An 11,442-nucleotide genomic window follows, 5' to 3' on the forward strand; every position below is an offset into this window, starting at 1 on the left:
TATTTATTAAAATATTAATATTAAATGTATTTTAATGCCTTAAAATTTTGCATTGATTTTGTGTAAAAATATTTGTATGCATTTCTGAATTTTTGTAAAGTATTTTTAGATGTTTATTAAACATTAAACAAACTTTTTAATACCTTGAAATATCAAAAATTTGTTGCTTATCAATTGATTATGTATTATTTGTTACTAGCAATAAAATCTATTGTTGAACTTTGCTGTAATTGTGTAAATATATTTCATTACGAAATGGGTATAAAAGTAAAAGCTTTTGAATTTTTCAAATTTAATCCAAATTATACGTTACATTTAATTATATGCAGATATTTCTGTTTCTGTATATAACATTAAATAGTGTGAAAATATTGAAGATTTTTCTGAACTTCTGTTTTTTCTATTTTTTGCTTCTTGAATTACTGCTTTTCTGCATTTTTATGTCTACCACATTTTTCTTCCAAATCATTTGACTGTTTAGTAAGTGATCTAAAATACCTGCAATGTTTAAAAATATGAAAATATTACTTGGAAATTAGTCAGAGAAAAAAATAAAAATAGCATATAAAAAGGTTCATAAAATATATAGCGGAACATATTTTCTTTTTAGAAAAGCTTAGATAATCATTATGCATCTGATATATTAAATGTAGTGTTTAAATTTTTAAAATGTAATTTTTGATTTATTTGTTTTAATTAAGCCTCCTAGGATTATGGATGTAAATCTTTACATAGAAGGATGGCTTCCTAATTCATTATACTTAAAAATTTCTGCCAATTCCTGATGTATTCGATATTTCGTCTTGGATGTGTATTAAAAGTAAAGGAGTCAAGGTACAAAGTGAGATGGCCATTTTGTAATTATAAACCCCATTATCACTTATTCGTTAAATTGTGGGGAACTCTGAAATTTCAGAACCTAGAATGTTAAATTGTAATCCTTGGAATGTTAAATTTATAACCACATCTTTCAATGTATTTAAACTTTTTCCAAAGGGGTGGCCCACCCAGATTTGCCAACACTCCCGATTTTCGACCGTTCTTCCACCAACCTGATTTACAATATATTTCTCCCGACTTTTTCTTATTCTTAAAATTTCTCACGAATTTTATGGAACTTGGCTTAATACTTCGTTATATGAACAAAAAAAAGTTTTGGAAGTCTGAAAGCAATTGAATTTTCTCTAGATTATATCTAAAATAAAACCTTGCGAATCTGATGAGAATTTCTGCTTTGTGAGTGAGAGCATACGCATCCAGAAACGTCGTTCTCCAGTTCTCCAATGGGCCAATGGCCATTAATTCATGTTTTGCAATCAATGATTTATGATCTGTTTAAAGACATTTTATCAAAGTTTGTAAAACCAGTCTGTGTTTTGTCTTGTAATTCTATATATGATGTGATTTATGGTGAAATAGAAAATCAGAAGAAAGATGAAGATTTGATCATGGGAGCTGCAACTATAAAAGTAGGGGAAGAGCATTCAGAAGAAGACAAAAATAAGTTGTATCTTCATGTTAGAAGTTACTTCAGTCGAGTATGTGATTACATACTACATAAATTTCCAGTCAACGATGAAGTGATTTTGCATGCTAAAGTTGCTGATGTTTCTGCTGTAGAAAATGCATCTTTTTCTGATATAAGGTACTTTTTGAACAGATTTCCAGTGTTACTTCATTTAATCATGAAAGATGATGATATTGATGTTGCCACTGATAATATTGCAGTCGCAATTTTGCAGTTGAAAATTAGAAAACTTGGATGAAGTTATAAAATCAGCTAGGATTGACACCCAGTGGAGTTTAATTGGAAAACTAAAATATGCTGATGGAATTTTAAAAAATAACGAACTGTCCAGAACTATGTTGGCCATCTTGACAGTTCCCTATAGTAATGCAGAATGTGAGAAATTTTCAGTGTTGTTATGAAAACGAGGACTAAATTTAGATCTAATATTAGTGATGACACATTAGAAAAACTTTTATTAGAGAAAGCAGGCCTACATGACAATTTGACAATTGCTATGAACAAAATTATGAAGTTTCTTTCTTAACGAAAGCAAAATCTGCCACTGTTCATAAAAATTGTACGAAAACTGATTAAAGTGGGTTGTTTTTTTTTTTTTTTTTTTTTTTTTCCTCGTTTGTTTTCTTAAACGATGGAAGTAATACAATTTTTTTTATGTGTATTTTTGTATTGCTTTTTTTGTGTTGCTTGCATTTAAAAATTAGTAACTATTTAAAGTTAATTCATTATTAAAAACTATATTTTTTATCTTTTAAAAAGTCTTTTTAACACTACGAAAAATCTCCTGATTTTTGAGTGTCGTAGGTTGGCAAGTATGGGTGGGGAATCGCCCTTTTTTTTCATTAACCTACATTAATTATTATCCTTGATTCTTATGTCTTATGCACACTATAGAATATTAGTATCTTTGCTTTTTATAGCAAATATGCAATTCATCAACATAAAATTGATTCCCGAATTTTTTCCCCCTTTTTGTGTGTGCACGGCTTTTTGTGCAATGATTTGTCTTATTTGTTCTGGCTATGTCAGTCACTGTTGACTGATGTACAGTTTTAAAAAGGATATTCTTCTATCAAATTCTAAACTGATCTCCAGCTGCCAGCACATTAGTGAAATTGGATGTCATGGATAAGTAGAAAGGAAGACAGAATAGGCTTGGCACTTAAATGTGTTAACATAATACAGTGGGCATTAGCTACTCGGCCGAATCAACACTTGAATGCTCTAAATATTCTAAAATATATGAATATTACAATGATTTAATAAATATTCAAATAATAATCTTTCATCCCCTTTCCTATTTTCCCTCTAAAAAACTTATAATTCAGAAATTATTAATCTATTCGCATAATATCCTTTTACTGGTACAGATATAACCAAATGGGTCACGAAAATTACAACATTGGTCATACAGGATATACTTTCACTACATTAACTGGAAGCTTCACTCCATTTTTGATGGAGAACACTCTGGGAAGGGGGCAGTCTAAGGATCACCCACCCCTCTTCCCTACCACCATAAATCCGCTCGAGGGAACATTTGGCTCGCTAGTATTTTTAGTGCCCCATGCCGTACAGACACCACTAATCTCTTCATAGCAGTTTACAACCCTCCCAATAGACTTCTTCAGGTACATGATCTCAATTTTTTGACGTCCACGAATTACCCCACGATCATTGCGGGTGATCTGAATGCTAAATTTCATACTTGGCATACTAGGAAGGATAACCCGAATGGAAGAATTCTAAATAATTATCTGCTTAGGAACGATGTGAGACTAGTTGCCCCTCACTCACCTACTCACATCCATAATAATGGAGTGGGAGATATCTTGGACATTGTCTTACTCAAGAACATTAGTACGACTCCATTACTTGAAGTGCACGAAGAATTGTCATCGGACCACTTCCCGGTCACGTTTCATTTTTTATGGAATTTATTCGCCTTTAAAAAAGATCTCCTATAAAGTAAATTGGAACTCCTTCACAGAGCAGCTCAGAGATTACCCCTGTAATTGCAGCTTTAACCTTTGTAGTGACATCGAAAATCAAATCTACCTTTTTTACTCACAAAATGCAGAATGCCATTAAAAACGCTTCCTCGCCGAGGAATTCTGAAAGTCATCTCGCCCTTCCGACAAGAATTAAGGACATTATTAAGCGGATAAATCGCATTAGAAAACAGTGGCAATTATCCCGTAACCCCAGAGATAAGAGATATGTTAATTATCTTAACAGGGAAATCAAACGCGAAATTCATGATTTCCGCTCTGGAAAATATTGACTTGCAGCCAGGGACGGTCTGGAGAATGGCACGCTCGCTTCGAACAACAAGGACCAATAGCATTACTCCAATTCATCACATGGGTAACATACACCATTCTGAGACTGAAATTGTGAATTTAATGGCAGAAGAATTAAGTAAAGTTTTTCAGTCCCACCCAGAAGAAGATACCGAGCATGAAAGAGCAATTCAATACTCCGTTACCTCGCTTAAATGCAGAACTCCCTCTAACTACTTCGATCTCACCACCCCCAGAGAAGTTCGAGACAGATTATCAAAAATCTTTTAAGTTCGCAAGGCCAGAGGTTTTGATGAAATCAGTAATGACGCCCTCAAGGCCCTTCCAAGAAAGTGTATTGTGCTTCTCGTGAAAATCTTTAGTGCCTGCATACGATATAGATATTTTCCCCAGCAATGGAAGCACAGTATCATCATTACAATTCCGAAGCCGGGTAAAGACCCGAAATTAATAATTAGTTACAGGCTGATTAGTCTGCTTCCTGCTTTGGGAAAGGTCTTTGAAAGAGTTCTAAAAATCAGACTTACCAATCACCTTGAGATACTTGACCTCTTCGACAGTTCGCAATTTGGATTTCGAAGCGGTCATTTCCCTACGCATAAAATTTTAAATCTGGTTGAATATATTGCAGGCAACTTTCAAAAAAAGAAGGCAGTCGCTGCGTGCTTCCTCGATTTCGAAAAGGCATTCGATCGAGTGTGGCACGCAGGACTTATCCATAAGATCAGCAATTTCCTGCTCCCGGTCAGCTTTATTCAACTTATGATCTCGTATCTTTACCGTAGAATATTCCAAGTAAAGTGTGGAAATGCAATTTCCATGAAAAAAATAATTTACAGTGGTGTCCCGCAAGGAGCAGTCCTCGCTCCCTGTCTTTTCAATATATTTATAAATGACCTCCCAAATCCCTTGGATTCCAAGATTCTAAAATACGCCGACGACACGGTCGTACTTACGGATTCTGTCAGCCCGCCTCTTGCAATGGAAAAACTGCAATTCAAAGTAAATATCGTTACGAAATGGTGCGAGGATTGGAAAATCAATTTAAATTCTAGTAAATGCTGTGTTGTGCTTTACAGACGCTACAGGCAGAATGAAATTTTTAATACGGATATCAACATTAAAAACGATACAGTTCCGATGCCTAACTCCTATAAGTATTTAGGAGTTATTATAGATAGCAAACTCACCTTTAAATACCATGTTACAGCCATAGAGGAAAAAGCGAATGCTGTGTTCTGTGCCCTTTACAGCTTGATTGGCAGGAAGTCTAACTTATCGATAAAAATCAAAAGAACACTGTATCTGTCCTTAATCAGACCGATTATGTTATACGCAGTGCCAGCATGGGCGACAGCCAACAAGACTGAGCATGCTAAACTAGGCATAATACAAAATAAAATACTTAGAGCGATTGTGAACTCACCGTGGTTTGTGAAGAACTCTCAAATTCAGGAGGATCTGAATGTGAAGGCCATGCATGAGCAAACTTTGATCACTTCACATAATTTCTTTGAAAGCCTTAGAACCTCTTCCTACGCTTCTATTAGAAACCTGTGCGATTATGACCCTACTGTTGAATATGTGGTCAAAAGGCCCCGCACCATACATCACAACCCGTCTTGGTAGTTGTATTTATGTGAATAGTTTTCAGCTTTTTTCTGTGTTCTATAATTACGACTTTTGTTATTTTTGAATGCAACATTTGCCACCACGACCAGGAATGCCAGTCCCAAGCTCTGAAAGGTTTTTATGCCTCCGGGGGACAGATGTACCTAAAGTACATCTCTTTTATTTTACTACCGTGATTGGCCTTTGGCAACACTGAACTTTTGGTAATAACTGTGTGTAGTTGAAACCAAGGGCGAGCGAAAGCAATTGGAATTGGACAGACACCACTTTACCAGTGGTGGGTTACCTCTTGGATTCGAATCTGGTGAGCTTATTTTGCAGGGAACGTCGCTAGCCATTATGCCGATCCGAGCAGAATTTCTCTGCACAAGAGTGCTTCGTTTCTAAAATTCCTTAAAGTGATACTTATTTCTGTTGCATGTCAAGTCATTCATTCAAACCTTATATTTTTCAGCGAATTTTCCCCTCTTATGGAGATTTAAAAAAGCGGGTCTTCAGATGACAGCATGTCGCGATTTGAGCATTTTGGCAAAAATTAGTCCAATTCGAATCTGTTTGCATTAGATAGTAAACGAACAATAATAATGTATCATATTTTTTATAAAAGCCGTAACAATATAAGCTGGATTTGATGGAGCCGAAAATACGGAATAGACAAAGTAAGGAGAGCATCCTCTGGATATTGTTTTCTAAATGTGTTCATAAAGGAGAGTATAAGAGGTCTTTATATTCCGTGTGTATGAACGTATCTCACAAAAAGGCTTCATTATCATTTCCCTTGGAGTACATATCTGTCCATTAACTACAACATAATACCAAGTATAAATACTCTGCATTTAATTTTCCATTTGAGAACTTTGGAAATTTTGAAGTCAGATGTTCAAGTTAGTGTAATTTTCGAACAAACATCGGGGACAGCTCAAGTAACTCTGTATTACTAATTTTTTTGTGCACTGTCAAGCCGGTATACTTGTAGTTACACAATATTATTTAAAGCGGTAAAATATATGGGAATGAACGGTACTGAATTCATGACAAAAAGATTTGTTATTATGTCTGTTTAAATAATGGTAGAAACAGAAAATTTTAACTGCAAGAATGAATTCAGAAAGATTTTCGTGAACCTCACCTCGAAACAGCCTCATCAACAGCGAGTTAAATTCGTCCGTTAATTCGTTAAGGTGACTGAAATACTGGGGGACGAATTAGCTGGTTGCATGGTTGGTTTTCGTAGTTTTCCCCATCTGTAACATGAATGCGAGTCAGTTCTTAAAATGTCCTCTATTAAGGCATTTCTTCTATTAGGCAAATAGCCCTGGCGGGCTCTGCCGTAAACAAATAATTTATGCAACTTCACAATATAGAAAGCTAATAAATAATAATATAAAAATAGTATTGAGGAGAGTAATATATTAGTATATCTATTCATCAATGCTTTTAATTGTATAAATTCTTCCTTTGCTTCCCTTCAAAACTGTGTGCACTGCGTAATTCTCATCTCTTCGATTCTGAGGTTGTGAAATTAGTAAAAGGCGGAGCACACATGTAAATATAGTGTTTCAGGTAATGAAATACATAATTTCGAATACGAAAGTATATGTATTGTAGATATATTCGTTTGAATATGAAATTTTCTGAAGGTTAATGTACGGAATACAGATAGAGATTTAAAGTCTGCATGGGGATTCTCATTTCCATATTTTTATCGGTGTGTTAAGATGTATTAGAGTAGATAATGTAAACGATGTTTCGAAAAGTCTGCTGAAATAAATATCTCTTAAACAATCGATCGTAACTCCGGGATTAAAGTTTTAAAAATCTGATGTGTACACCACATGACTTCCTTGTACGGAATATTAAATTTTACGCATTTTTTGCTTCATTTCATTTAAACTTATTTCCTCGAATATCATTAGAGATATATTTCTCATTCAATTAATTTTCTCACTTTCCGGCAAGGCAAAAATAAATAAAACCTCAAAATATCTTTATTAAAAATTGAAAAATGTAAAACACCAAATACAGTTAAAACATTTTAATTTCTTTTTACAATTAAAATTAGAGTTTCTGATCAAAAACAGGCAATTTGGCCAGCGGGCAAGAAGGTAGATTTTTCGGTGCTGGAAGATTACTTTTGGTATCACCTATCAAAAAGACACCGAAGATGCAGAAATGCTGGCCAATCAACATTAAATTTCTTTTCTTAATCCAGTATTCTGCTGAAAAACAAATATGGCTGCTACGGTTAAAAAATTAGGCTTTTCCGCACTTAAACAAATTTTAAATTGTTGATAATTCTACAACTATTGCATGCAGATTAACTAAAGGCATAATAACCTTAACTGGAAGATAAGTACAGCATAATTCCATCATTTTTAAAGCAAAAAATGCACAATTTACCGACAAATAAGAATAAAAAATACTGAGCTCACGGATCCGAGTAATAGAGTTGGTATATATACAGGGTGTACCGTAAATGTTGCGACAAACTTCTAGAGGAGGTAGGGCACATTGTAAGGATTAAGAATTGCATAGGAACCCATGCCCGGAAATTTCAGGGGTAAGTGGTAGCAGAGGTAAAAGATGGGAAAGAAGCAAGAGTGGTTAATTTGAAACATCTATTGGGCATGAATACAAATGGTGTACGACAGCTTGAATATTACAATACATGCTTGAAGTTTGCACCATCAGACGCCAAACATGCCTTACACCGACGGACCATATGAATGCACGAATTATTTGATCTTTCTGGAGCAGGTTCTTCTCGATTTGCTTGACGATGTTCCACCAAATGTGAGGCGTGACATGTGATTCCAACATGCTGGGGCCCTGCTCATTTTGGACTGGATGTTCATAGAACTTTGAACAGACCATTCCCTCATCGATGGATTGGGTGGGCTGGACCATTTCCCTGGGCCCCACGCGCAGCGGATTTATCAAGCTTTGATTTCTTTTTGTGGGAAGCCATCAAAAGTGTCGTGTATCACGATACTGTTGTGTCTGAAATGTATCTCATGGCAGGATTCGCCTGCGCAGCTGCTACAATCGAAGAAATTCCCAGTGTGTTTGAATATGTCCGGCAATAAATGGTCCGTCGATGTCAGGCACGTTTGGCCTCTGATAGTGCAAACTTCGAGCATTTGTTGTAACATTCAAGCATTCGTACACCATTTGTATTCATTTCCAATAAATGTTTCAAATTAATTATTATTATTGTTTCTTTTCCCATCTTCTACCTCTGCTACCACTTACCTCTGACATTTCCGAGCATGAGTTCCTATGCAATCCTTATAATGTGCCCTACCTCCCCTAGAAGTTTGTCGCAACATTTACGGTACACCCTGTATATATAATTTTGATGCAGCCTATTGCAACTAAAAAGAGAGACGCACATCTGCATGTTATAGCAGCCCTATATCCAAAATTTCAACGTTCTGAGGTTACTCATTTTTAAGTTATGCGAGATACATACATACATACCTACGTACAGAGGTCACGAAAAAAATCTCTTCTGAATCCATTTAAAATCCTTTTTGCAACCCGTTTTGGGAAAAAGTCCTTACGTACATAGGCAAAAACATCCTTAAATTGCATTCGATGTTGTCTGTCAAAATGGACATTTTCGTTGAAATATAATACCCGAAAATTTTCGCGATTACAATACTTTCTTTACTTCGTAGAAGGAAGTAAAAATGTATAAAGTCAGCTTGCCAGCTATGATAATTTGGTGCAGACCTTTTAGGAAAAAAGGTTCGAATTAAAATGGTTGTTTATTGTACTAATAATCTTTTAAAATTGGGGAAAAGTCTGGTCCATAATAGGCAAAATTAGCTTTGAAAAAAATTCCGGAAATTATAATTTCCAACACACTTATACATACCCAAAATAAGAAGGCGACTGACGCCATTAATGTTCTCATAAGATTTTGAATTTCATCATTTCTAAATTTTAATTCAAAAGCAAGACTCCTAAATCAGTGTTTTACTGAAAGACATCTTATAGAAATCTTCATTTCAAAATTTGACATACATGCCTATCTTTCATTATTTAGTCTCTCCAAAATTTTATTTTCTGCTGTTATGGATCAGAAAGGGCTTTTCATATTGACATTTTTCCTTTTCGAAGCCTGAATAAAAGTGTTAAATTTTTGTATTTTATAGTTTCTGTATAAAAGATATCGCTGAATTAAAACTTCCGAAGTCTGAAGGCCTTCAATTCTGAAACTGAAAACTATGGGTCTACAATCAACTATTAAGTTATATTTGCTTGTATATTTTTTAACACTTTATGTCAAATGGAATATAAACAAACCACTTTCCTGATTACTTTTTGCGGGATGAAAAAAAGCAATTTTATTGAAAAACCATAAGTAAAAGAAATGCAATACATAATAAAATATATCATTTTCTTTTTAAATGAAATTTTATGAATAGTTTTATATTTAATAAGTGGAATATAATTAATTGGAATAATATAAGATATTTTGTCTTAACATGAATGTTCGCAATTGGTATCTTCTAATTAATAATAACTTTAGAAATGTACAAAAATTTTAGTTATACTTTAATTCTGTCATCAGTATTTATAATATTTGAAAATTCATCGAGCTCTTTCAGAGCGCTACGAGAATCTTCCAAATAATTAGGATCTTATAAATAAAATTTAAGTTATAATTTTTAAAAAAATTTTAATTAATTGACCTACTTAATTTTCTGCGTATATCTTGCAGGTATTTTCAGTTCTTAAGTACTAATCGCGTACTTACTTTTTTAAATGTAATAAATTTTATAGTTTTTGCTCATAATTATAACTGATTTTTTAATTCATTATCTATATAAAAAATCATGTTTTTAATTTTAAAATATGCAAAGTCCTTTTTTTTTTTTTTTTTTTTTTTTTTTTTTTTTTTTTTTTTGCGTTTGTGTGTGTTTCTGATGCACTTGCAAAAGGGATAAATTTACTTTATATACAGAAAAAGAAATTTATTTCTTAATTTTTTACTTATCTGTTTATTTTAAAATATTTATTTTAAAAATAGTGACAAACAAAGTAAAAACTTCTACAAAGCTGATAAATATATATTTAAGACGATTTTTTAAGCTACAGCTTTTGTTTTATCCCTTTTGATAAAATAGTTCTTGACTAAAACTACTAAGTTTTGAGCGTTACTTCCTTTCTTTGCATATCTAATAACTCATGTCGTTATCACTACGTAAATTTTAATTCACTGCAAAATCGAAGTTTAGAATTATCATTAAAATTCATTTTATATAAGTTATTTAGCTTAAAATTCTGTTTCATCTTATTTAAATCATTTACCTGAAAATCTGTACCTTTTAGTAACCTTTTTTGTTATATCTTCAATGTATTTTAAATACATGATCCTGATATGATTATTTAAATCACATTTTTTTTTTAATTTAAACTTTCGCTAAACTTGTGAAATTGTAATAAACTTACTTACTCAGCTGACCATTGAAGCAAATCGTCTGGTTTCGCTCGGATGGCATTCTTTGCATATTCTATAAGAATAGGTTTCAGTGTCTCAGGGATTTCAATTTCGGTATGTTTCGATAGTTCATATTCCATTATATCTGATTTTTATGTAATAAAATGTATGGTCAATTTAGACTTGTAAACGGTGTATCATAGCAAAGACGGAACTGTCGTTTAACTATTTTATTGCGTTTCCATGGAAACAGCGGACAACAGTTTTCTGCGGTAGTAAGGAGATGAAACGAAATAGTAGCACAAATGACTGAAACACAGCATTTTCTCCGAATTTTAAACAGCAATTTTATGTTCAGAGAGGAATGCATGAAAATCTCAAAAATATTCATTTGTCACCTTTTTTGTACATGCGGAGCGAAATTCAAACCTGAAAAAGCAGTAAAATTGTTAAGTATCTTCTTAGAACGAGAATGGATATGGGTAATACAAATAAAAAAAGAAAAAAAGGTGTGAACCATTAAGACCGAA

The 11,442-nt window shown here is 33.4% G+C and overlaps 1 protein-coding gene across 2 annotated transcripts; it reads right to left on the minus strand.

Moving 5' to 3' along the window:
- Nucleotides 1-250: 250 nt before the first annotated feature.
- LOC146995965 (ropporin-1-like protein) lies at nt 251-11,176 on the minus strand. Of its 2 annotated transcripts, XM_085822447.1 has the most exons (3): nt 10,928-11,176; nt 6,593-6,707; nt 251-498 (listed from the first exon to the last, which is right to left on the minus strand). In XM_085822447.1, exons 1-2 carry the CDS (start codon nt 11,050-11,052, stop codon nt 6,632-6,634), a joined length of 201 nt encoding a protein of 66 aa, XP_085678573.1. In that variant the 5' UTR covers nt 11,053-11,176; the 3' UTR covers nt 251-498; nt 6,593-6,631. The 2 variants fall into 2 exon arrangements, with proteins under 2 accessions (XP_085678573.1, XP_085678572.1); XM_085822446.1 differs by lacking the exon at nt 6,593-6,707 and having other exon boundaries at nt 256-498; nt 10,928-11,158.
- Nucleotides 11,177-11,442: the final 266 nt, after the last annotated feature.

This window comes from Stegodyphus dumicola, chromosome 8 (assembly GCF_044657685.1).
Source record: "Stegodyphus dumicola isolate Sdum_Otavi_A_Nest chromosome 8, ASM4465768v1".
Lineage (NCBI taxonomy): Eukaryota > Metazoa > Arthropoda > Arachnida > Araneae > Eresidae > Stegodyphus > Stegodyphus dumicola.

What these genes read in the sequence shown, in the direction of transcription:
- LOC146995965 (XM_085822446.1), bottom strand. Translation starts at nt 11,052, where the DNA reads ATGGAATATGAACTATCGAAACATACCGAAATTGAAATCCCTGAGACA. An exon ending in TTGCTTCAATGGTCAGCTGA is followed by an intron (nt 499 to 10,927) that starts GTAAGTAAGTTT and finishes TAAACATTGCAG; the next exon opens with GTATTTTAGATCACTTACTA.